The 26950-nt window shown below is 49.5% G+C and overlaps 1 protein-coding gene across 1 annotated transcript in view; it reads right to left on the reverse strand.

Annotated features, from left to right (window-relative positions):
• Nucleotides 1-1204: 1204 nt before the first annotated feature.
• Nucleotides 1205-26950, reverse strand: part of SCNN1B (sodium channel epithelial 1 subunit beta) — a 29826-nt gene continuing 4080 nt past the window's right edge. The window contains exons 2-14 of the mRNA XM_081965390.1: nt 12136-12457; nt 11324-11621; nt 10493-10683; nt 8310-8413; nt 7629-7792; nt 7288-7386; nt 5547-5639; nt 5208-5325; nt 4829-4904; nt 4683-4740; nt 4379-4440; nt 2841-2916; nt 1205-2307 (exon numbers count right to left, since the gene is read on the reverse strand). Coding sequence (XP_081821516.1) covers nt 1891-2307; nt 2841-2916; nt 4379-4440; nt 4683-4740; nt 4829-4904; nt 5208-5325; nt 5547-5639; nt 7288-7386; nt 7629-7792; nt 8310-8413; nt 10493-10683; nt 11324-11621; nt 12136-12446 — 2067 coding nt within the window. The 5' untranslated portion in view covers nt 12447-12457 and the 3' untranslated portion in view covers nt 1205-1890. The remainder of the gene's footprint in view (nt 2308-2840; nt 2917-4378; nt 4441-4682; nt 4741-4828; nt 4905-5207; nt 5326-5546; nt 5640-7287; nt 7387-7628; nt 7793-8309; nt 8414-10492; nt 10684-11323; nt 11622-12135; nt 12458-26950) is intronic.

Below are 26950 nucleotides of genomic sequence, written 5' to 3' on the forward strand. Positions count from 1 at the left end.
CAGCCCAGAACATGGCGAGCGGCAGCAGTGCAGCATCCCCAGGGCTCTGCTGCGGGCGTCTGCACACTGCTTCAAACGAGAGGGTGCCTGAACTGCAAGGACTGGAAAGGCTGCATTTTTGCCTGCACACTCACTCTGGAGGAGAAGGCAAGTGTGCAGCATTTGAAGAGGCAATTTCTCTCCCCTGCCCACACACCATCATCGAACAGCAGTGTCCTGGAAAGTGCAATGGCCAGGGATGCCAAAGAGATCCAGGCCCCTGATCCAGGAAGAGCTGGGCTGATCAAAATGAACAGAATAGAGCTAGAAGGGACCTTGGAGGTCTTCTAGTCCAACCCCCTGCTCAAGCAGGAGACCGTATTCCGTTTCAGGTGGCTGTCCAGTCTCTTCTCTGGAGGCCTCCAGTGATGGAGCCCCCAGAACTTCGGAAGGCAAGCCTTTCCACTGTGTAACCGTTCTCATTTTTAGGAAGTTTCTCCTCAGTTCTGGGTTGCTTCTCTCCCTGATTTCCATCCACGAAGCCCAGCGATTCTTGCATTCAGATCCCCAGCAGGGATCCTGCAGCTGCTCAGACTTCTGAGGGACCAGGAAGCTGCCGCCCTTCCCCCCACCTGGAAGTTGCTGACCTTAGGGCCCCCTTCTACGTCAAACAGCAAACCCCACTTCAACCATCTACAGTGTTTCCCACCTGCTCCTGGAGGCGACCGGGGGGGGACGACACCCTGCAGGACCCCAATCCTTTGGGGGGGAGGAGAGCAAGCCCTGCCCAATGCTCTGTTCCTTTCCCTGCTCCTGCTCTGCACCCCCAACTGGGGGCGCATCTCCCCCTCTGGGCGCTGCCTGGGGGTGGATCCCTTTTTTGCACATTGTCCACTCTGGGTAACTTCTGCCATGTGCCTCTGTCTCACATGTTGGCAAGGGTGAAGATGCTGCCATTCCCTCTGAGAGGGCGCTGGCTGGGTGTGGTTTCTGGCAGGGGTTCGGCCTAGGCTGATGGGCACCAAGCCGGCCAGCAACAACCTGACACCCCAGCTTTTCACCACGACTCCCACCCACAAGTATGGAACTGACTCTCTCAAAAGCAGCTGGCCCCTTTCTCCCCAACCCCTGTGACGAGAAGAGCTTGGGGGGGGGGGGGCAAATGAGGAAAGGAAGGGCAAGGAGAGGCGGAAAGGTGACAAAGGGAGCATGGTTTTCACCCAAACCGGATTTATTTTGTGACAAAGCTTTGTAACTTTTATAACGGCCCATTTCTTGGCAGTGACTCCCTTCCTCTCCCAGATCAGCCTTTCCCCCCCAAGGTTTTTGTTTTTTTATTGCAAATGTTTACGTATTTTATGATTGTCCGGATCTTTTCTTTCACATCCCCTCATATACGTACCTAATCCATTTTACATCCTATCTCTGTTTCCAATTTTAGCCACATTATTCCCTTCCCACATTTTTTATCTTAAACTTATTTTCTTCTTGGTACAGATCAGCCCTTTGATCAGCTCCAATGAAGAGCCTGATGGGACGTTGGCCCCTCCGGGGAGCTGCCCGCCCGCCAGGCGCCTCTGCCCGAAATCAGCAGCAGCAGAGCTGGCGCAGGCAGGGCCAAGGAAGGCTCTATTCTTATTCTGCCCCCCCTCCCCAGGCGCCCTGCCCATGTTGAGATCTACCACCACTATCAGGCACTTCCCATGATTGGCTGCAAGCCCCCCCCCCTTCAGAGTGCTTACACCAACCTCTTGACCTGCCCAGAAAGAAATGCATTGAGGGCGATCCAGCTGCACCCCGAGTTTCTGCTGTGTTGAGCGGAGCTGGAGGGTGGCTGTGCTGCCCAAGAGGGAGGGTAAAGGATGCCCTGCAGGAGCCTGGGGGAGCAGGGAGGAACGTGCCGTCCTGGCCTCACTGGCTCTTTGTGTCCACTCCAGGAGCGTCTTCCTCGTCGCTCTCTGGCTCCAGCAGATCCAACGGGAGCACACGGAGCGAATCATACTTGGGGGGTGGAGTGCCCGGCTCAGAGCCGGCCCCTGGAGCATCTGGGGGCCCGTCTCCCGGGTCCTCAGCCGCCGCTGCCGCCTTCTCCTCCTCCCCGCAGAAGCCCAGGTTGGTGTAGGCCTCCACTTTCTGGCAGACGGACGGGAGGGCATCTGGGGGCCTGGGGGCCGGCTTCCACTTCAGCCCCTTGCCCCAGGAGATCAGCTTCAGGACGCTGATCCAGACGAAGTCAATCAGGATCTCCCCGAACTCGATGAGGCACAAGACGGAGCCTCCCATCCAGAAGCCGAACTGCCCACCCAGGCTGGAGAGGAGCCAGACAATCTGCCATGGGGAGAGAGGCCAAGGTGAGGGCAGGCGGGCTCAGGCGGCTCTGGAGCAGAGATGCAGGGATCGGCCTCGCGGCTTGGCCAAACTCTCCTGGCCAGAGGGGGGCTGGAGCTCTCATGGTCCTACAGGAGGCCAACATGGAGGTGAGGATCAATCACCAATCCAGCTCCTGAAGCCAGGACTCTTTCTCCTCGGTTGCAAGCAGCTTTGAGCCTGGAGTTTCCTTGTGGCTTGCCAAGCAAGCCAGTCACCCCAGTGCCTCCGGTTGGCCTCTCCCAGTTTTCCCAGATGCTGACACTGTTCCTGCCACATGCAAAGCAGGGCTTGCTGCTAAGCATGAGCAGAGCACACACCCTCCTCCCACACGACATTCCACATCCGAGGAGGCAGCTGCCATTGCGTTGCCCATCCCTGTTTATCCATGAACTCGGCCTCCTCTGTGGGGGACAAGCCTTCTGAGGGACCTCTGGGGAAGAAGGAAGTGGACCGAGGACCAGGCCTCTTGCCATCTCCAAGGGGCCACTTACGGTTGTTGCTGCAGACTCTGAGATGGTGCGGTAGTTGTACTCCTGGAAGTAGATGCTGAGCTTGATGATTCCGTTCCTGTGACGGAAAAATAAGGAACATTCAGGACTCCTCCGAGTGTGAGACAAGACCTCCTTCCTCTTTCTCCACACACGAGTTTGAAGGTACCTCAAAGGACCTGAGCGCAAGGTCTGCTCCAGCATCCCAGACAGAGGACCATCCGATCTCCAGCTGGCCCTTCAGCAAGGAACTGGCTACTTCGTGCATGAACCTGCTCCATTGGCTGAGAGCTCATACAATCAGGATCCTTCTGACATCCTAGCCTTAGCCTCCTTCCCATGTGGTTCTGGTTCCATCACGCAAGGCAATAGAGAGGAGGTCCACTCCCTCCTGCCTTGGGTTTCTGAAGAGCAGTGTCCTATCTTGCCCTCAGGACGTCACACCCACAGAGCCCGATCAAGACACACAGAGTGAACCCCTTGCTTCCCATGATCTGGACTCTGTGATCCTGGTGATGCAAACAGTATTTGCCCTTCTAGCACCTCTAACCACGGATGGTGGTGGCTGAGAATGACAGCCTGAGGCTTTCATGTGGATTACCGGCTCTCTCCCATCCGATACTCGCCTTTCCTTTTTCCTAAACAGATACAGAACTGTACATGATGTCCCAGCCAGTCAGTCTTGACCATAGAGATCAGGGGGGCCCAACCCCGTTGGAAACTGGGCCACGCAAGCAAGAGGCAAGCGCTCACATGCAAAGCTCCACTCACAGGAGGGGAGGTGCTAGAGTGGAGGCACTTGTGCTCCTGCGCAAAGCTCCATTTATACGCCCCACCCTCAGTGCCGGGCTAGGCCACCAAGGTGGGAAGGTTGGGGACCGCTGACATAGATACTAGGCTGATCCATCCCTGACCTTCAGCCCCTTCTGGTCTTTCAATTTCTGAGCCTTCTCCTTCAAAGTTGACCTGCTCTCTCAGCTTGTCTTCTGCACATTTTTTAAAGTGTCTCCTCCACTCCCTTCGTCCCTTGATCAAAGCACTGAATGGCAAAGAGCCCTGTGGCCTTCCAGGGGTCTGTCCAGATTGGAGGACTCTTGGGATGTGACAATTCAGCCCAGTGTGAGTAGATCACACAGCATTGTCGTCTAGTCTCCATTTCATCCCTTTTCCCTTTTGGTTACTGCAGGGATTGGGAACAGCTTTGGATTGGGCCCCCTGTGCAGAGACACAAAGGTGCGGACAGTTGTGATGGGCAAGGAAGCAGAACCGGCTAGGCCCACTCCTCCTGGCTGACCCAGGACAGAAGCCCCTCTCTGCCTTCCAAGGGACCTTTCCCTTCCCTTCCTACACTCAGGGCGGGCCGAGCGATTGTGGTGATTCAAGGCTATTTGGTCAACTTCTCTCCCTCACGGTCCAACCTCTCCCCCCACCCGGCCCTCCTGTGGCGAGGCTGCCCCTCCCGGCCTTTCACTCCGCCCAGGAGCTGCAACCGAGGCTTCCTGCTGCATCGGCCTCAACGAGGGAAACATGCACATACCCACCTGTCCAGAGTGACTTTGGTTGACGTGTCTCTTTCGTAAGATAAAATATGGAAAATCCAGTCCTAGCAAGAGGGAAGCAAAGGTCACAAGCAGGTCACAGCAGGTGAGAGATGCTCTCACGGGGACCAAGGAGTGGGACTTTTCTGCTTAAATACCCTTTTTACTTCCACGGGGCTTTTAAAATGTAAACGATTGAACAGGGTCCCCCCCACACACACACCTCATAGAAGTGTCAAATGGCTGCCCAGCTTCCTTGTCCGCCCTTGGAGAGGCAGGTGAGGAGCTGGCTGCAGGTAGGACTCACCTCTGAGGCTTCGGAGGGCCAGTCTGCCATGGAGATGGTCATCTTGTACTGGGTGTTGCTGGGGGAAGAGAGGAGAGGTCAGGCTTTTCCCTTGGCTCCTCTCAGCCCCCCCCCCCGGCTCTCCTTGACCGCTCACCCGCTCTTACTTGCAGGTCTCCTTGCAAGATTGGATGCACGTCTGCCGATGCTCCTGGCCCATGCGCAGTTTGGAGTAGCAGTAGGCTGTGGGGAGGGAAAGACCCATCTTGGCACAAGGCTGTTAATCTGAGCTTCCATGTTACCTTTAATTCTGAAGGGGAAACGCCTCGAACCCAAGTTTCACCTAAGGATGAAGGGGCGCTTGTCTCCTCCTGTTGGGGGCAGCACACCTGGGCGCCTAGGAAGGGGCTTCGGCTGGCATTAGCTGAGCTTTCAGATGCCCCCTTCGCCCCCCCCCTAAGCCAGGCCAGGAACCTCTGGGGGGCTCCGTTCTCTTGTGGGGTCTCCGGAGCCACCCCTGTGGGGCCGTTCCCTCCATTTCCTCACCCCAGTCGGGATAATCCTCGTTGTTGCAGTAATGGGCTCCTTTGGGCAGTGGGTAGGAATAGTGGGCACACTGGCAGATTTTCACCATCTTGGCTTGGAAGCAGGAGCGCAGGCAGGCCTGGAAGAGGACAGGGTCCCACTGACCGTGTGCTCCCCAAGAGCAGACCCCAGCCCCAGCCAATGGGTGCTACCACCTCCCCCTTGCTGGTTCTTGGCAAAATTCCACCAAGAGGCCCCCACAGAGGCAGATCTTGGAAAAGTGACCATCTCAGCCCCCCTACCCGGACTGGCACCCAGGGGGGGCTCATTGCTTGGGGGAGGGGCAGCAGCATTGCTCACCTGGATGGAGTACATAGTTTTGTACTGGCTTCGGAAGGGGGCCATCTTGCTGCCAGGGTGGGTGCAGTTGGCACAGGCCCCCATCTCCTTGGCCTGCCAAGAGGAAACAGCAGAGAAGCCATCTTAGCGGCTCTCCCTAGACCTGGAGAACAGCCCTTTCCAACGGGGCTCCCCCCCCCCTCCCCAGGGCTCTTCGCATGGGGCAGGGCAGAGAAGGGGAGCCCGGAGGCAAAAGACCCTCTCTTCCCCCAAAAGCCTTTGCCCTCCTTGCTGTGCCCCAGCTGCAAAGGGCGGCTCCTTCCAGAGGAAGGAATCAGGCCAAGGGCCGCTGCACGTGGCCAGCCGGTTCCCCCCCCCCCCATTTTCAAGAGATTCTGGCTAGCAAAGGGCCCCACCCATGGAGGAGGGAGGCTGCCAGTGCATAGTGTTCCCGCATGGCAGCTCTTTCTAAGGAGAAGCACAAAGGATTCCTAAGTGAGGGTGTTTGTGCAACGAGAGGCTAATCTGGAACCACCCAGCCACCCGGAAAAAGGGGGCCACCCAGAGACCAGGAAGTGCCCTTCGTCCCTCTCAAGGACAAGGCGGCCCTGAGGGCTTTGGAAACCTCCTCAGCCCTTTTGCCCCCTTCTTCCCCATTTTGGGTGGGGCTTCCCCCCCCTCCAGGACCAGGGCAGCTCCGTTCCTTCTGAGCAGCCCTACAGCCTCCCTGGGCTCCCCTGCCTTGCCCAGAAGACTCAGGAGGGCTCAGCTTTCAAGAGGCTGCAGCTGCTCTGCACCTGGCCGGGGTGGGGGGGGGTGAGTCCCCAAGGTGGGTGAAGGGCTCCCTCAGAGAGCTCAACCGGCCCTTCTGCCCACGGAGCAGGATGGTGGGGCTGGGGCAAAGCGAGCAGAGCAGGGAGGGAAGGCTTGGCCCTCTAAGGGGAGTCCAAAGATCCCCCCCCAACAGAATCACACCCAGAGTCATCCCGGATTCCCCACGCCTTGCTTGGCCTGGCAGAGGCCTCCTCCAGCACCTGTCCCTCCAGCTCAGCTCCCGAGCATCCGTCCCCAGGTAGCTCACCTCCTGCGATGGAGCCCAGCTCACCACACAGGGCTTGCAGGAACTGGGGAGCACATGGGGCAAGCCACGTCTCTGTCCCCCCCCCCCCTGCAGCATCTGAAAGCCCAGGACCCATCAGGAGCAGCCAAGACAGGTCCTCCCAAAGACCATGTTGCTCTGCCCAAGCAGCAGCCAGGGGATGAAGCTGCTTCTCAGGGCTGGGGATGCCACTGTGCCATGTCCAGCAGATGGACCCCGCGAGTCCCACCCGTTGCTGAGGCTTCAGGCAGCAGAGACCACACCCATCACTCAGCTTCCTGCTCTAATCATGCGCCAACCCCCAGATGGGGAGGCTGCTCAGGTTTCCAGGTTCAGAGGGGAGCGAGTCTCCTGCCCCTTCAGGACCCCCAGCTGAAGTCCTAGCAGACAGAGGGCCGGTCACTGAAGGCAGGCCAGGAGGAGAGCCCCTTCCCCCCAGCTGCCCCTTCTTTCTTGATGGGAAAAGGGCGTTAATGGCCCAGGTGCCTCCCCTTGCAAGGACTCTGGCTACAAAGACCAGGCAAGGGGGCTGTCGGCCAGGGACCCTCCCTTTGTGCCCCACGCCAGATCAACACCCCCCAGTGCTCCTCCTCTGGCCATACGGCAGAGTCCCCCCAGCGACATGAAAGAAAACCATGGAGCCCAACAGGAAGACCCCATCACCTGGGAAGCAGTGTAGTCCTCGTAGAGGTTCCTCACGGGAACGTCGGATCCGTTGAGGGTGCAGTCACTGTAGGGAGAGCCCATCCGCTCCAGTTCATCCTGGGAAGAAAGGCCCGGAGAGGCCGCAATGGTTGCTTCTGGCATCCGGGCACAGGCGGTGTGCCCCCCCCCAAAACTGGGCTCCCTGTCCCCGTTCACATCTCTGGGGAGTGGAAGTCACGCAGGGGTTGCAGTCCTCTTGGGAACCCCCCGCAAGAAGGGGAAAGCAACCCCCCCCCGATGCAGGAGACCCCCGGATTCCCTTCCCACTCCTGGGGGTCAGCTGAGAGGGCCCCACCTACCACAAGGACGCCGATGGAGGTCTCGGTCCCTGACATGGCATAGATGCCCTGGTCCTTCAGGAAAGGGAAGCTGCCCTGCTCGTGCAGCATCAGCCGGGCGCCAGCCGTGGTGGTGAGGAATGGGATGTAGTCCTTCTGGCTGATATCCAGGATCAGCTTCAGCCCTGCAGAGACGAAGGCCCACAGGCATCAGCCAGAGGCCGGGGGCTCCCGGGAGGGAAAGGGGCCCAGCCTGTCTTCAGTCTCTTTGTTGGGGGTCTCGTCTTGGCAGCCAGGCGCCTCTACCCCAAAGGGCTGGGTATCTGACCACTCGGCCACACCCTGGAGAAGGGCAGGCCACAAGCTTGGCGGGGGGGGGGCTGGCCGGGGTCTCTGAGCTTGCAACAGAGTCCTTCTGTGGGTCTTCCTGCTCCCGTTTGGGCTAGCCGTGCCCAGCTTGGCATCGACACCCACACAAATTCAGCCTGGGAGAGCAATGCCAGCCTAAGGATGGTTTCCCCCTGTCTCCAGACCCAAAATGGCACTGGTGACCCCGAAGCCCTTTCTCCCTTCCTTGGCACCAAATCTACTTTGAAGTGGGGGGAGAGGCGTGGAGTCCCCGCCAGCTCTAGAGAGCCCTCCCACCACCACCACCAGCTGGAGGCCAGCCAGGCCTTGAGACCCCCTCCCCCGGGTACCCACCAAACTCTGCCCCCGGATTGGAGGAGACGAGGGGCTGCTTCTCCACCCCCCAGTTGAAGACGTAGCAGTTGCCGTGGTCCGGGTGGTAGAGGTGGGTGAAGTTTCTGTGGAAGCCAAGCAGCGAAGAGATTATTCTTGTGGGGAGGGTCGGGGGAGGGGTCCTCAGATTGGCAGGACTGGCCCTTCCCAAACTTGAGGGGGGCAGTGAATCCTCTCTCTGGCGCTGCCCTTGGGGTCTTCCAGGGAAACCCTCCCCCAACCTGAGAAGCCAGAAAATTCAGATCAATCCGAGAGTCTCCTCCTGGTTTGATTTCCCAGGAAAGTTATTCACGCACTGGCCACGTTCACACAACCCAAGAGGCCTAAAGTACGGATATGAAGGGGCCTCCTGGCTTCACCCAAAAGCAGCCAGCCAGCAAATGAGGTTTCTCTAGAACAGGGGTTGCCTGAGGTTTCTCTAGAACAGGGGTGTCCAAACTTGGCAACTTTAAGACTTGTGGACTTCAACTCCCAGAATTCCCCAGCCAGCTGGCTGGGGAATTCTGGGAGTTGAAGTCCACAAGTCTTAAAGTTACCAAGTTTGGACACCCCTGCTCTAGAAAGAAGCTGCCAACGCCCCGGGAGTCCCAGGCATCCAGCCTTCGGAGGAGGCCCTGAGCCATGAAAGACCCCGGAGGAGGCAGATGTTAACTGCCCCTTGCAAGTGGACCCTGTCAGGCCTCAGGGCTCATTGACCAGGGCCTGGGTTTGACACCCAGAAGAAAGGGGGCCTCTGGAGCGCCCCTCTTACACGTCCTGTTTCCCTGCAACTGCTCAGCCTACCTCGCAGGGCTGGTGCTATGATGAGAAGGGGAAGGAGGATATAACTCCAATAAATTCCCTGATAAAATGAATATACTCTCCTATTGCCCAAAGCTTGTTTTCAGAAACCAATGGGGCCAGCCGGGTCTAAGCAAAAGAGCCTTTTTGGCCAGAAACGAGGCTCCTGGCATCTCCGGAAGGCAAAGGGGGCAACGCTGTCCTGGCCCCTGGGGTGACTTATGGGGATATGTAGTCCAGGGCAGCAGCTGTTGGGGATCAGCAAACTATGGACGGAGGGCAAAGCAAAACAAGGGACTTGTGGCTGGTGGCCGGTGGCTGCCTGGTGAGACGTGGAGGGAATTTGGCTTGCTGCCTCTTTTCAAACAGGAGTTCAAATGATTGATGGATCAATCGATTGATTGGTTGATTGATCACTCCTGGCAGAGCCATGGCCAAAAGGACAGGAAGCTGGCCTCTGAGCCGAGTCGGGGGACAAGAGGGCCACAGAGTCGCAGCCAAGACCCAGGGAGGTTGTGCAGCGGACAGCCAGGAGGCGGCCAGGGAAGGGCCAGAGGCAGCGGGACCCCCAGCCTCTGGCCTTCGCACCAGAGAAGCACGTCCGGCTCAGCCTCGCTGGGGCTTCCTCAGGCTCACCTCAGCCGAAGCTTCACAGGGAACCTGCCGAGGGATGGATGTCTGCTCATCCCAAAGATTTCTGGCTACCCAAAGCACAAGCCTCTTGGCCGGAACCACCCATGCGGGTGAGCACCCAAAGCCTTCCCTTCCCTGGGGGAGCCCCCCGCCCCCTTCTCTGCCTCGTTGGTTTTGGCTTTAAGCTTCTCCGGATTTGGGACTGAAGCTTTTGCAAAGTCTTATTTCAGTACACCGGATCTTCTTTCTCCGAGAGAAATCCTCCCTCCGTGACCGGACTGGGCTGGAAAGGGAATTAAGGCAGCAGGAAGTGGAGAAGAGCAGGCAGGCCAAGAAGGCTGCGCCCTTGTCCTTCCTTGGACATCCCCCCCCAGACTGGGAGCACAGCTTGCGCCACCAGGCTGCGTCTCTCTCTCTCTCTCTCACACACACACACTGTGGCTTGTGGTTGTCACTTGGTAGCCAAGTGCCCTCACTTCCTGCTGCATCTTTCACTCAACCCTCAGTTCAGAGTCTGCAAATAGGCAGCTACGAACTCGCTTGTGGAGTCCTTTATGGGAAGCTCGGGCAGTAGATCTCTGTCTTTTCCTTGGTTTACCCCAGCCTGACTTTTATTCCTGGTTTGTTCTGCAGGCCGCAGCAGGTGGGTTCACACAGAGCATGAAGAGCCGTAGAAGGCTCTTAAAGAAGGAACTAGGTCAAATGCTCAGTGAATTCCCCTGCGCACGTACCTGTGGTTGCAAGGCTCAGCTCCATACAGACAGGCCAAGATCATGTCCTCTGCCTGGTAGCCCATCTCGATCCTTTTGCTCAATGGCACTTTGGACAGGATGCTGGTAGACTGCAGGACATACCACTCGGCCACCGCCTGGGCTGCGCTGGTGAACTTCCGGTAGAAGCAGTGGGAGGTGATGTGTGTGCACTGAGGAGACAACCGGGAGGGAAGGGAGAATGCGTTTGGAAGGGAAGGCGAGCAGCTGTGAGGAGGCCTTGGCCTTTTCACCTTGCTGGTGGGCTGGCCCAGAAATAAAGAGCTCTTTCCAGCTGAGCAGGTGATCTGATGGACCCACCATTTGGCCCAGTTACCAGCAGAACTGCCAGAGAAATGCCTAGTTGGGTGGAATGGGACAATTCACCGTGCCCACCTCACCATGGCCATTTCAACACAGCCAATTTGCCATGGGACAGCTCAACATGGATAACTCAAGGAAATAATCTGCCACTGTTATCCCCCACTGTTTCTTTGACGTAATTTCCATTTTTGAGTTATGCCACATGGAATTTTCTGAGTTGAGCTGTCCCACAGCAAATTGTCCACAGTGAGATGGCCATGGTGAGTTGGCCATTGCAAGATGGCCGTAGTGAAATGTTGAGTTGGTTGTGGTGAATTGTCCTAGACCCTAGTCAGAAGCTCAGAGGTGCCGGGATCACCCTGTGGGGGAGCCCTGCAGGTGTACCATCTGGTGGGGCTGTCGGGGGGACATTGGCATGCCTAGGAGCAGGGGATGAGTTCCTCATCTGGGGTTGGGGCACGGGGAAAATCCTTCTCTTCCCCTGCTTACCAGTTTCAGGGCCAGCTTGTACCTCCTGGCTTCTGGTTTTCCAAAAGAGGAGTAGTTGTGGTGCCCTCCAAGAGCAAGAGTGCTGTTCCCAAGGATGTCATGGATGACTGGATGAGCTGCGTCGCTCTCGTCAATCAAGACCAGTGGCATCTGGTTCCAGAGCTGCAAGTTGAGCTTCTCGCTTAGATTTGCTGCAGGGGTGGCTGATGCATTTTCCTGAAGAGGCTGCAGGATCCTTTCAAGGGCTGCCTCAATGAGCTCATCCAAATCCTTCAGGAAGGGCTTCACCTTAGAATACCTGAGAGATGAGCCAAAGAAAGTTCCCACCAGATTTGGTCATCACAAGCGGAAAAGGCAGACAGGATCCTATGCATCCAAACAATAACTGGGCACTGGGCCAGGTAGGAAGCTAAAGCAAGGGCCGTGTGGAAATCATAAGATGTCATTCTTCTTGCTTCCTCACATCCCCAGCATCTGCAAGCTAACCTGTCAGCATCTCATGCCCAATACCTTCTCTGCTGGGTCAAGGTCAATCAAGAGCTTGGTTCTTACCACGGGTACCAACTGCCCTGCAATTTGGATCCTTTGGGCCAAACCATGTTTTTACAGAAGGAAATGGAGAGAGTAGCCTGTGAGCGTTCATGTCCTCAAGTCAAAATCCCTGGCTTGGCCTTACGGGCAGCCTGGGTGGAATCCCATCAAATTTTAACAGGAATATCAGGTACAGTTGATGAATGCCAGGTTGTCCAGACACACACACGGACACCCCCCCCCCCCCGATACCAGTCTGGATCCCTGCAGAGGGAACCCACCGGAAAGGACTTGCATTGCAGATGGTAACAGCGGGGAAGGTCATGGTCTTGAAGCCGATGGCCAGAGAGGCTGTAACGTTGTAGGACAGGTAGGTTTTGATGAGGATGCCCCACTGCCAGAACACCAGCGAAGCGAACAGCAGAGTCAGGAAGAACCAGATCAACTTCTTCTTCGGGCCCTCACAAATGATGCGCTTGGGCCCATGGGTGTTGGTGTTGTCGCAGTACCAGACCAGCAGCTCCTGGTAGGTGTACCCAGGGCCCTTCTGGAGGCGATGGAGAGCCTTCACGAAGTACTTCTTCAGGGTCATTGCAGAAGCTTCTGCAAAGCAATAGAAAAAGTCTGTGACATAAATGGAATAAGGAAAAATGCCCAATCTCTCATTGGTTGGAATAAGGGGCAGCTTGAGAATAAGAAGCCCAGAGGAGCCAGAGGCAGCTGGGGTGGCAGCAGTGGTGCCTCTCACAATCTTAGATGTTGCTAGATCAGAGCCCTGAATAGGGGAGCAGACAGGGAGAGCCTGGAGCACTAACCCAGGAGGAAAAGTGAGCATCGACGGAACTTAACGGCACACTTGGCAGAGTAAGATTCCCAACATATATTGAGATGGATGAATTCCCCTCCCCCCACCCATAATTTCTTGTGCCTCTTTGAAAGTCTGGTCATTTGACATGGGACAGGAGTGAAGGAGTACAACAACATTACGAGAAACCCACTTCTTCCTCTGCACTCTGATCTTCATCTATCAATTGGCAGGCTTAAATCCAGGAAGCCCCCTCTGGCACTCGCTCAACAGCTGTCTAACAACTTTGAGGTCAACACACAATGGAAAGCCAAATGGGCTGCTGGATGCCGAGACGCAGGCAGTGACGTAGGTGACTCTACTCAGAAGGTGCCAGGTTTTGATCTTCCTTGCCAGCTTTGTCAACTCTGAACAGGATCCGCACCCAGTGTGATGTCTGCCAGGACTCATTGTTTAAGTGGGGGCTTGTCTCTACCCCTCAGTGTGTGTGGTGCTCCTCAACAAAATATCCACCACCTTGTGTCCGAATGTCCATCAAGAGCTTAGACCGGCTGATTACACCACCCTGTCCTTGAATGGTTGGGTGGATTGGACATTAACATTTGAACCACTAGAAGTCCATGTATTTGCCACATATTAAATAAATGACATGGAGCAGCCCCGCCCAAATGCTCTACCTGTCCAGGTAGTTTATAATAAGCTCCTACAACAATGTCAAGTACACTTCTCCTTCCTTTTGTTGTTACACACAACCGTCATCAGGATTTCCATGCTCTGATTTGTGAATTTCTGTGCAAGTGTATTTTCTCCTTTACATACACTACAACGTTTCCCCTCGTTTCTCTCCTCCTGAGTAAGCTGTAGCCTCCCAGGGCTTCTTGCCTGACCTCTTTTGATGACAACTCCATTTGTCAGAAGGCGGAAGAAGGAACAAAGGGTTCTGCTGCGTCTAATCTTTAGCAATAGGGAAGAACTGGGAAAAGGAAAGAAGGTGACTGAAACTTTGGGAGAAAGGTATTCTGGAGTTCAGGATGTGAAGAGGAGGAGGAGGAGGAGGAGGTGGAGAGCCAGGCTTGTATGCAGATGGCAGAAAAGGAAATTAGGATGCCAAGCAGGTCGGTTCCAGTGACTTGAGATGGTTGAGGAGAAAAGGCTGGGGAATCCTGCCAAGGAGTCTTCCTAGAATCCCTCAAATGCAAACAACTCCAGCAGAAAGTACACGGAAGACATCAAAAGATCCCAGCAAAGATCAGCAGCAGCTGCCTCAATGCTGAAAACCTCTGTGGAGAATAAGAAAGGCTGGAGAAATGCCCATTTGAAGAGACCCCCCTGCCAGGGTTGCATCCCGGCCACCCGAAAAGACCCGTGAAGAACAATGAACGTTTCGGGAATTTCAGGACCCCCAAGAACCAGAGGCCCCTCAGGTGGATCTCTGGGTTGGCTGTGGTCCTCAAAGGCCCTTTGAGCTGCTTATTGCTCTCGCCTGCCTCAGAGCAAATGCCCTCCTGGCCACGGGAGCAGGGCACAGGCTGGCCCACCAGAGCCCGGCTCGTTTGTGGCAGCTTCCGGGAGACCCCAGGGTGCATCTCTGCAGAAGAAGTGTATGGGATGTGTAGTCCAGGAGGTTCCCAGACAGCTCCTTCACCATGAACCCCTCCCCCTCCCCATGTTTAACGCTGACCTAAAGCAGCAACGCCCTGCAAGGGCTGGGCTCAGGGGATGCCTGGAGGAAGCAAGCCAGAGGGAGAAAAGGGGGACCATTTCTGGGGCCGAAGGATGAGGGTCCAGCAGGATTGGATGCAGGTGGCTTTTCTACTTCTTTGGTCTTCAAGATATCTTTCGTTCTGTTGAGCGAAGTCAAGGCGGAGCCTAAAGGCCGGCCTTGCTCATCTCCAGGTAGAAAGGCCAGGACAGGTGTGTCCGAGTCCCTCAGTCCTGCAGGGGGATTCCCCACTGAGAAGCAGGAGGACTCTGCCCCGAAGAGGATGCCTTGGAGGAAAGAAGGAAGCCCAGCGTGGCCAGAGGCAGGCAGGCTAGTAAAGGCTCCCTGGCAGCCGTTTCTCTCCCACTGGAGGCTCCAGCATCTGCTGGGGATGCAGATTCTTCGAAGGCGGAAAGGGCAGGCCTGGAACCCGAGATCTGCACTCAAACCTCCCTAGTAGGACCGACTAGGCTGAGTCCCAGAGACTGTTTTGCATCCTGAGGAACAAAGCCCTTCCAGAATCTGGTTGTCCTGCTAGAGGTACCTCGAAGGCTCCTCCCAGAGGGGGGTGACAGAAGCAGACCGTGGAGGGGGCGTGTGGGGTCTCTGTAAGTCAAGGACTCCGTGGACTTCATTCATTCTCAGAAATGATAGAGAAAGATTCGGCTGGACTTTCAGGAATGCAAGGGGACAATTCAACAAATACAAAAGTTACATTAATTTTGACAGAACGGTGGCCAGTGATAATCAGATAAAGGAAGTCAATCCAGAAATACAAGATTTATAATAATTTTGATGAAAACGTAGTCACCAATTATAAAAGTAAATGAAGGAAATGATTAATACAGGGTTGAATTGTCCCCCAACCATTTGTTCCACGGCAAGTTGGCGGTGGTGAGTTGTCCCAGGCCCAGGAACAAAGCGAGGCAGCAGCATAGGAGTTCCAGCCTGTTCTTCGTTACCTGCTAACCCTTTTGCTACCTTCCAGGAAAAGCTGGTGTATTCATTTCATTGTTGACTTAAACTGTTTGTTAATCTCTTCTGCAGCCACATTGACTAGTATTCTTCTTTGTTTTGTTTTCTCTTTGGAATTATTTGCGATTGTGCTATTAATACATTCTGGTGGAGAAACTCTCCTTCTGCTTGGCTCCTTTTGTTGTCCGTGTTTCCTCGCTGCTCAGAGTTTGTTCGGATCAGCCTGGGTGAAGCCCAAGAAAGAGGTTCAGTTTTGCTTCAGATCAGGACTATTACAGGAAGTGAGCTTTTCCTCCAAGGTTCCTGCTACTCCTTTTCCCCCAAGTATCTTTTACCTTGTCTTCGTTGCCTAGTCAGGTCCAAGATTGAGGATCCCCTTACATTTTCCGTCTTCTGAAAGAAAAGCCTGGAATTTCCTAGAGGGAAATGTGTCTCCTAATAAATATTGGGATCATGGAATCCTTCTGTCTTTCTCTTGGAAAAAGCAGCTCTGTAGGTGTCCTTCAAGGTGTGGGCCTTTCTCTGCTTTTTCAGTTTTGAGATCATGACTCTTCCTAGTAGACTCTGTTGATATGTCTCCTTTCTTGGAAGAAAGTGGCTTCAAAATGGAGAATCTGCTGCTAAAAGCTTCTTCGTGTGAGACTGTTCTAACCGGTTCTACTTGAGAGCGTTTGTGTCTACTCCAGAAGCCTCAGTCGGTCGGCCTGTGCAGAAACCACATTGGCCCCTCAAACTGTTTCAGACAAGAGACAAAGGGCTGGTTATACTTTTGAGAGCTCCAGAGGGCTTGGAGGAGGAGGAGGACCCCTTCCCATCCTGGTCCTTCTGAACTTTGCCTGGACTTCCTGCAGGTGACTCAGGCTGAGTTTTCTGCCCCAATTCGGAATGTGCCCCTGTGCAGTTGACCTTTAGAGCTTATCTTTTTCAACAGGAATTTCGCTATGAGAGATTGCAATTGTTCTAGCATAATGGCTTCTTATGCTTTTATTATAAATTAGCAGGAGGTTTTGGTAGACAGTGGAATAATCTAATAAATTTAAAAATGTGTATGTAATTTTAAACCACATCAATAAAAGTAGAGCTTACAAATCACTGATGAAAGGGGCCATTTAGGTTGCTGTTGTTGCAAGTGAGCGCATCCCAGGCAGGTGTCTGTCTGGCTTCTGCTTGGACACCCCCTGCCCCGGGTGAGGAGATGCCCACCATCTCCTTGGAGAGGGTTCCTTTGCCAGGTGCAGCTAAATTTATTTAACAGTATCAGAGCTGGAAAGGACCTTGGAGGTCATCCAGTCCACCCCCTGGCCTTACAGGAGACCCTATACCATTTCAGACAAGTGACTGTCCTTCTTGAAAGCCTCCAGTGATGGAACACCCACAAGGTCTGAAGGCAAGCAGTTCAACTGGCTAATTGTTCTCACTGTTGGGAAGTTTGTCCTTATTTCTAGGTTGCTTCTCTCCTTGGTTAGAGTCCACGTTTCTTGTCCTGCCTTCAGATGCTTTGATAAATAAATTGGCCCCCTCTTCCTCGTGGCAGCCCTTCAAGAATTGGAAGACTGTTATCATGTCATACACCCCCATCCTTCTTTTCACTAGATTATACCTGCACCCAGTTTCTGCAATTCTTCTTTGTATGATTTAGCTTCTAAGCCCCTATTCATTTTTTGTAGCTCTTCTCTGAAGTCTTTATTAATGACCCATTCAAAGGAATTTGGCTTCATGTAACTTCAATTCATTATTCCTTGCACTGTCCCATGGAATGACTCCCTTCCAGGTAAATGAAGGTAGCTCCCTGTTCAGTCTCCTCTTCACCAAGATGCCTGGCATCTTCTGCATTAGTCAGGGCCCCCTTGGAATCCAGGCCTGGGTCCCCCAACCCACAAGGAGAAGAAAGGAGAAAGTGGGGCTGGTCCAGAGGAGGATCACGAGAGGGATCAGAGGAGTAGAACGGGACTTCGGGGAGAGCCTGGGTGGAGGGCAGAAGGCCTCCCAGAAAAGGTCTAGAGACACCTGTTACTCTCCACTGCACACCAAGACAGGCTATAATGCCAAAGACCATTTTAGCCTGGTGAATCTTGGAGAGCTTTGTGCAATGAAATTTCACTTTAATGTATGCTGATTAGTGTACATTCAAAGTTATTCTACTATTTATCCTATCCTATCCTATCCTATCCTATCCTATCCATCCATCCATCCATCCATCCATCCATCCATCCATCCATCCATCCATCTACAATCATTCATTTAGTGACAGTTTGAAGTTACAGTGGCACAGAAGAAAAGAGACTTATGGGGACTTCCGGTGGCACTGTAGGTGTTGAAGGACGTTCCTTTGGGAACGCCAGCCTCGTGATCGCGTTTAAGCTGCTAGAACAGCATAAATCAGCTGTCAAGCGGCTTGAAAACTCTCCCCTCAGGAAAAGAGGGGGAGGAGAGCAGTTGGGCAAGGATAGAGCTCCCCATAGACCCACAGGAGCAATTCTGGGGCTTGAAGGGTGAGAGCCCCCCAGCAGCCCGACAAGGCTCCGCATCTCGGGACGCTTCTGCTGCAGCAGAAACAAAACGCCACAACCACCCCTGCAATCACTGTTTTAATCTACAATTTAATAAGAAGCAGGAAGAGCAAAGGCAGGAGCGATTATAATTGCAAATATAAACTTTAACTCCGACGCAGTATCACTTCCTTCTGTGAAGATTGAGGAGAACAAAGGGTAATAAAGATGGCGTCTGCAAGTCAAAGGGTGTGATCAAAGCGAAACTTAAAAGGAAAGTATTTGTTAAGTGTTTGTTAACATCATTAAAAGACTCAAGAGCTCAAGATTAAAGAAAACAGTTTTGGTTTACTAATGAGCAATAAGATTTAACAAGTTTGGGGACTAAGTGGACTTTTTGGACTCAATAATTTGGTTGTTGGAAAGTGTGATTTGAATATTCGGAAATGCCTTCAAAACAAATCAAAATAAGTGCCTCTAAGAGTGCTGGAAGTCACCTAGCCCAGCCACCTAAATTGCAGTCTTTATTATCTTTAGCGGATATACAAACAGTGACATTTGAAGCTCTCCAAGATGCTTTAAAGGCACAAGCCTCGTTTCTGCAAGAAAAAAATTACATCTGCCCTTAAAGATGTGTCTGATGAAATATCTGAAATTAACGTCTTAATTCAAACCCGTAATCAACAAATAAGAGAGGATACAGTGGATGCGTTTAAGGGTTTGTTTGCTATTGTAACATCATTGGATGACAGGGTGGAAGAAATTACTCAGTCTAATGTGAATTTGGAGAATAAAGTTGATGAGATTCAAATCAAGATTGAAAAATCAGAGGCAGAGGTTACAATGGTACAATACAGAGCGATGGAATTTGCTTTGAGAATAAAAGGCCTGAAAGAAGATAACCAAGAAAATTTGAAAGAAATCTTTGCAGAAGCTTTCGCTCAGTTAATTGGTGAACCAAAAGCAGAATATGATTGGCAGATTGAAAAAAATTATCGTGTTAATTCATGGATTGCCAGACAGAGACAACTACCAAGAGATATTGTAACCTACTTTGTTACCAAGAAAACAAGGAATGGAAGCGACTTACGAAAGCAAACTACAGGTGGCAGGACAGGAGGTGGCAGTACTGAAGGAAATTCCTTTTAAAATATTGAGATCCAGAAAGGATTATGCATTCCTAGTTGATGAACTTAGAAATCGCCAGATACAGTATAGATGGGAGGCCCCAGCCGGATTGGTGGTAAATTATTTAGAAGAAAGATATCGTCTTAATTCAGTTTGGAAGGCAAAAGATTTTTACAGTAATGTACTAAAGGCTGGATTCCAACCATCTCCAGGATAAATCCAAAGGAAGAATCAGAAAAATAACAGAATGTGAGATAGTAAAAAAGGTTATCCACTTAGGACTCTGTATTACAATTTTAAATGGAAGATTACATAAGTATAATTATGACCATTATGGCACAAAATATTGATAGAGATGGATAAATGGGAGAACTTACAATAGTTTTTGCTGGGAAGGATAATAGTAGTAAAATGAAAGTCTTGTTTAAGTTTTTATTTTTTCTTTAAATGATACCAAGATTTTAAAAAAAGGGGAAAAAAAGATGCAAATATGGAAGAATGGTAGAAAGGTATTGATAACTTTGTCTAATAATGATGGGAATATGGGAAAAGATTTGGGTAAGAAATGAAAAATTTATGCAAGATTAAAACTTGATAGAGAGTTTTTATAAAATATTTTATAGACGTCTTAAAAAGTTAGATCTTAAAAAGTTAGCTTGTGTGTATCCCAATTTATAATTTAAATGTTGGAAATGTGATTGTGTTGATGCTATGTATTATTATGTATGGTGGATTTATAAAGAAGCTAAAGCATTTTGGATAAAAATATGGTGGATTATTTAAAATATTCTCAAAAAGAGAATACTCTTCAGTTGTTTTTGCTAGGTATAATTACAGACTGTACAATTATAGAGACTAATTTGATTCTGAATTTGATAATGGTAACAAGTCTGCTGGAAGAAGGAAGAATTGCTTACTATTCAAGATTGGACGTTAAAAGTAGTTAATTTAGCAGAGACGGCTAAAATTTCAGCATATTGGAAAGACTATTCAGAGGAGAAACACAAGTTGGAATGGAGAAGATGGACTGACTATATTCAAATAAACATTGGATTAAGGAACTTCAATTAGTTTATGAATGAATAAGGAATGTTCAAGCTTATCCAAATTTAGCTTAATATAAGGGGAGTTAAAGTACAAGAGGGAGGTAAGATGTTCTAGTTAGTTAGCTTATGTTAGCGTATGATTGTTAAATGTTTATACCCTGTATTTTGCTCTGGGAAGTTGGGGGGAGGGAGGGGTGGAGGGGTGGAGGGAGGGAAGGGGAAGGGGAAATATCTGTAAATCCTACTAAAACTTTTCAATTAAAAAAAAGCGACTTATGGTGGTTTTTCACCCTTATGACCATTACAGCCTCCCTCGGGTCACCCATCAAAATTCAGGCGCTGGGCAACTGGCATGTGTGGGGGAGGCTTGCGGTGCCCTGGGGCCAGCTTCTTTTCCCTTTTGCCACCTTCTAGCAAGCAAAGTCCACGGAGAAGACAGGTTCACTTAACAACTGTGTAACTAACATAACAACCGCAGTGATTCACTTAACAAATGTGGCAAGAAAGGTCGTAAAACAGAGCAAAGCTCACTTAACAGCTGTTTTGCTTAAAAACAGAAATTTGAACCTCAAATGTGGTCGTAAGTCGAGGACTATCTGTATCAGGGTTGCAAAGGCTGCCCTATCTTCAAAAAGGGAGGAAAGAAAGACCTGTTTTTTTGGGCAGTCAGAGGGCCCCCAAAGAAGAAGAGAATTAAGTTTATCTATTTTTTTGAACGTAAAGTTATTTACATAGGAAATGCATCAAAGGCACAGATATGGAATGGGGACTGTTAAAAATTGAGGGCTATAAAAATGGCAGTAACAAATGAATACATTCAGTATTTGTCAATGCAGATAAGAAACAAGTAGAATTACCACCTCAGCCACCTGTTGAGATTTTTGACGCCTCCCCCCAGGGACACCCCCCCCCCTTGCCTTCAGGGATTGGGGGAGGGGGCAATCTCGAACATCAGTGAAAAATTGCTTCTTGTCCCACCCTCTGCATGCCAAACTGTATTCAGCCCTTCTGCGTGCCTGCATTGTCATGCCTAAGAGCTGTGGCCTTTCACCCTCTCATCTACGCACAGGAGAAACGCAATCTACATTCTTTACAAAAACTCTTCCTGAATGTTGCTAGGCAGGGCTGATGGACTGGAAGGGAAATAAGCCTGCAGAATAAGTGCTCCCTTTCTATCATTTCTACTAAGATAGGTATTGAGGGTGGACTAGAAGACCTCCCAGGTCCTTTCCAACTCTGTTATCCTGCAATTTATCAACAAATTTCTATTGAGCAATTTGTCCCTAGGCACAATTTCTTTATCAATTAATCTGCTTTAGCCATTTTTATGAATCCTGTTATCGTTTTGGCAAATCATACTTTCTTTCCTGGTTAGAAAACATATGGATATTAATACAGAAAGACTGAGAATAAGATCACTTAGGAATTCTACAATTCAACAATAGAATTTTTATCTGGAAAAAAGAAAAGTGTGGCCTCTGTGCATTTTTACAACTTTGGAAGAGTAAACAGCACTGGATGTGAGTAAAGAGCGGATGGATGGTGCAAGTGAAATATGTAGAAATTTAAATAGATCCTGTTGGGATCTAGTTAAGGTTTCTCTGTGTTGCGTGGAGAAGATATTGCAGTTTTTTGCAAGTTAGAAAAAACTGGAAAACAAAACCTAAAGTCAAAGAAGATGCACATCTGGTCACATCCATATTGTGTCCGTATTTGGTCTGCAATCTATGCACACCAGGGAATAATCCCCATTTGGAAAGGATACCTAGGGTATGCGGCAAACTGGTAGTTGCAACGGATTAACACTGGACACATATTTGAAAAAGAGCTGTCAAATACAGCCAGAGTTTTTTGAGTTGGTAGGTTGTACAATTCTGGCCCTTTTGCTTAGATCAAGATTCAGCCCAGATAAGAACCCCGGCTGGGAAATTAATTCAAACATATAAATTAGCTCCAAATATTTTATGGATGCAAAGTGCTTTATTAACTTCCCATTGGCTGCACTAAAGATGCTTCTTCTTTTATGGCAGTCAGATTTAAAGGACAGAGATTCTAATAGTTGCAAAAGCACACTTCCAAATTTGATATCAGGCTTGGCTATAAATGCTCTATTAAAATAATAATACATACGTAAGCTAAGCCCAGCAAAGCACACATTTCTCTCTGATAATTTAATGCTGTGAACATGGAAGACAGATTCTCATCTCTGAACCATAAAGAAAGATGGAAGACAGAAACATTTTGCAAATCCAGAACTAAATGGATAAGAACATTTTAGATTTTGAACGTTGGAATTTTCAAATATTTATCATCGAGCATCTTTGAAAATGTTTATTGTACTATTTTACTCTAGGTTAGAACGAAGAACTGATACAACTTGCATAAAATGTGATCCAATTCTGGAACACATAGAAACTCTGGAACACTTAGAAAGTTGTCTAAATATAAATTTGCAAGAAAAATAGGAAAAGAAGGGCTATGATGATGTTTAAAAGATATACTGGAAGCAAAAATTGCAACTTTTGGAAATGAACAAAAGAATTGGTTTTTTTTTTTTTAGCAGATGTGATGGTATACTTGTCTGGCCCCGAAACTGGCCAACATGTAGTCTGGATTAAAAACAGGAACATCCAAGAGATATCCGTAGATCTGACATCGGAATGGTAGTGCTCGGTGCCTGATTCTGACATTTGAGCAGAAAAAGTGGACTGGATACAAGCAAAGAACAGGTTGAATTTAAAAAACCAAAGAAATGGTAGTTAGTAATAGAGAAAGTTCCTCAGCCCTGATCCACGTTGCCTGCATCAAATGAGGCTCTGCAGGGTTGCCACAAAGGCCTCGCTGGCACAAAGCCCCTGCCCACAGGAGTCTCTTGGCTGGCTGTACCTGGGCACCAAAGCAAGCCTCCCTCCCAGCCCCCCAGCAGCCCCCCCAGCTGTCCTTCCATTTCCTGCGCCAGGAGATATGGAAAAAGAAGCACCTTCTTGGGCCTCTAAGAAGTCAGGAAAATCCAGGGGGAGATGAGGGGAAAAGAAGGGGGCTCCACATTGGAAAGTGTTGCTGACGTACCTTCCTTCTTATGCCAGCCCCCCTTCACCGAGCAGGGCTCCAAGTGCTGGAAATGGCCCCAGGACTGCTCATTTGTGGATTTTCACAAGGAACTGGTACAAAGTCAGGGAACTCCCTTAAGTATTTTTTAGACTGCCCTTCCTTTCCCTGGCAAGCTCTGAAGTTCTCCTGAAATCACCTGAGAGGCTCCCTGGACACCATAGATTCCACCAAAGGCATAAGCAGCACCACAAAGAGGGAGGCACCCTTGGCACAGGAAAACAAACCTGGGCTCTAGGAAAATTCACCAACAGGGGCAGGGGGTCCATGAGTAAATAAAAGTGCAGCTCTCCCTTTCGTTATGGGCCCTGAACATCTCTGTACACTAGAAGGAGGGATGGAGAGAGAGGGAGGGAGGGAGGGGAAGGACCGCCAAGGACGTCAGTAGAAGGGAGGAGATGGTTTCATTGGGTGGCAAACAGATTTGTTTGAATCAGGAACTGGGTGAGGGAACCCAGTCCCCTTGGCACACTTGAGCACAAGATCCTGTCTCTCTTGCACAAGCGGACTGGCTGGCAGCTGGCCTGGTGGCGCAGTGCCCAAAATCCACAATTTGGAAAGAGCAAATAGTTTGAGCTACTTGAGATTTCTGCTGAGCTTCTTGAACTTTGACTCCTGCTGTAGAAACTGGTCTAACTGCCATTGAAAAGGGCCAAGTGCTTGCCAGAGATCCGCGATAGGCTGTTCCGGTGGGTGCTCCTGGCCCTTGGCTGGGGGCTTCTCAGAGTGAAGGCAGGGAAGGTCACCAGGAACGTCCGTCCATCCATCGGTCCTTTTTTTCAGCTGATAAACATCAGTCACACTCTGCTTAAATTAATCCCCAGTACAGACAGGATTAAAAAACAGGGTGATTCCCCCCGTCCCTCAGAGGGTCCTTTGGAGCAAAGGTTTGCTAAGAGAGTGAGAGAGAGAAATAATACCCTCTGCTCACTGCCATCAAATTTTGTTCTGCCTGTCCCTGTTTGTACATTTGTTCCTTTGTTCCTTCCATGCACACCCAAGTATGTATTTTCCAAGGGGAGCCGGGGTCTTGCCAAGCAGCTGGTTGCCCACTTGTGGTCATTTGGGCAACCAGCGCAACACACAAAGTGTAGATGAGTGAAGTTCTACCACCGGATCTGGGCAGGACCCACCCTGGAGCACTACGCAACAAAGGGCAGCAGTTTTGGAAACCACAAATCCTCCTCGACAGCCAGATGTGGTTTGTGCTGGTTTCCACTGGGAGCGGAGGCACAAACCTCAGGGAAGAAGGAAGTGCTGGCGAGGTCTGGTGTTACGGGTGAGTAAGAAAAGCACAAAGGCTCAGCCAATGCGGTGTGGTAGGTTTTTCTAGCTGCAAACGTGAGAAAATTCAATTCTCTCAAAAATGAAACTGCTCCTGGCTACAAATGCCTGGGAGGAAGCACAGAGAGAGACAGTCTGTGTCTTTTTTCTTGCTATTTTGCTTTTCCTGTAAGTTTCACCAACTTCAGTCAGTTTAAAGACGCCAAAGGAAGCCGTTTTCCTGACCTGCTCCATCTGGAGATCCGGGATAGTTGTGGTGCAGAGAGCCCCAAGAATAGTTGCCCAAGGACCATCAGGTGACACGGATCTCTCAGGAAAGGGTCACTGAAGTGGCTGGAACTTTTCTTAGGTGGTCCATCAACTGACTCCTGTGTCACCTCTCCCTAAGTCACACCCTAAGAGCACAAAGGGTTGTGTGGAGCCAGAGCTGAGGCCTTTCTGCTGCCAGAGGAGCCACCAAATGCCAGAGGAAGTCGAAAGAGCAACAGGGGCACAACTTCACTTTCCCGCTGGCATGTTCTCACCTACAATTCTCAGGGGTTCAGGTAGAAGGCAAGGAGCAATGGATGACCTTCTCACTCCAGAATTGCTGGCCCACCAGGTTCTAATTTTCAGGTGGGCAGTAAATACGAGCTCTCTGCAAGGTCAGAAGAATCATACTTAGGCAGTATTGGGGGGCAGCTGTTTGACATTTTCATAGGTTTTTAAGGCACCTGGAATCTACAGAGTAGGTGGTACATACATATTTGTAGAAATAAATACTTGATTAGTTTTATACTTCCTGTAATGGGCTGTGAGAACAACCTTGGGAGACAGGAAGAAGGTGCTGCCACTGGGGTAGCAGTCAGCAAGAGATAATCTCAACCCAGAAAGAAGCAACAGTGGAATATTGTAAAAATAAATGTAAATACATTTTTGAAAATAACATAGGTACAGGCACTGATTTAAAAATAGTTTAAGGTGTAAGCAAACTTTTATTGGACATTTTATGCAATATAATAGTGAACTTAAAAAGAAGAGTCAAGAGAAAAAACGAACTATTTTGAATAAAATAGAGGAAAGAAGAATTAGAGAAATTTCCCAAGAAGATAAGTGTGGATCAATAAACTAAGCTTTTACAATGGCAACTATTTATGTTAATAATAGAATTGGAAATAATACTGAATTATGTAAAGCCAAAAATGAGTTTGTAAATGAACTGGGTATGTGGGAATAAAGATTAAGAAATTAGCTTTTGCTAATGATTTGGTCCTGTCTGTAGAATATCTTTTAAAGGGAATTGAAATATTAATGGGCAAAGAACTTGGTCATAAACAGGTGTCAAGATTAAACAGATCATGAAAATATTAGTTAAGACAAGAATGAATGAAGCTAAAAAAGATATGTTAAGATGGGAGAATCCACAATTCTCAGTGCTGGGGAGAATTTCTGTGATAAAATGAACGTCCTGCCTAGAATTATTACTTTTGTTTGTTTCAGGCAATAGCTCTTTTGACAGCTGATGTACCATTTAAACAGTGGTAGGAGGATACATCTAAATTTGTGTGGCAGGGGAAAACCCCCGAGTTAAATCTAAGGGGTTTACAAGATGCAAAGGCAAGAGCAGAACAAGGTTTACCTGACTGGAAATGGTATTTTGCAGCTTGCTCTTTGGCTTCTATGAAAGAGCGAATGTTGCTGAGAAACAAAAGCCTCTCGGAGTTAGAAGAGCAGGATTTGAGATTTGGGCGGCAGGGTAGTTTGTGGTATGATACAATCAAGGTCATCACAAGAAGCATTTTTAAATGAGAAATAACAGGTAGAACACAAGTAGCTAACATATTGCGAGATACTAGAATTTATCAAGGGAAATGTAAAATAAAATCAAAAAAGGAACTGGTAGCATAAGGATATAATTTTCAGTGGATCTCTTATTTCCAATTATTAGAAAGATTTAAAGAAGACAACAGAATTTATGGTTTTAAATATTGTAAGACTGAATTTGAAATAGAATTACTTATAAATGATGAGCGTGTAATTGTTAAAATATATACAAATTTATTGAATTTTGAAAGAAGAACAAGTGAAGGAGTATATGATAACGTGGCTTAAATTTTTAATTATAGTATAGAGATGGAACAGTGGGAAATTTGAGGCTTACAGGATTAAAATGTACATTATTTTAAGATAAAATGTTCATAAAAGGATATACCATTGGTATATGTCATTAGAGAAATTGTTTAGAATATATAAAGCCACTTCAAACATGTTGGAAATGTGAAAAGGAACATTTTACTATGTTTGGTGGAAGTGTAAAAAGCTAGAAAATTCTGAATTCAAATATTTGGACAGATTCTGAGGATCTTAAAGATTAACCTACAATTAAGATCAGAGGTTTTTCTTGTTGGATTGATGGAGAGCTTTATTTTTATTTATGTATTATTTATTTATTTATTTATTTATTTATTTATTTATTTATTTATTTATTTATTTATTTATTTCGTAAGCATGTATTAGATAACATATATAAGTATAAACATGATTTTGGATACATGAAATGGATACGAATAAAGAAACAAT

The sequence above is a fragment of the Natrix helvetica genome (genome assembly GCF_964273705.1).
Source record: "Natrix helvetica genome assembly, chromosome: 13".
Lineage (NCBI taxonomy): Eukaryota > Metazoa > Chordata > Lepidosauria > Squamata > Natricidae > Natrix > Natrix helvetica.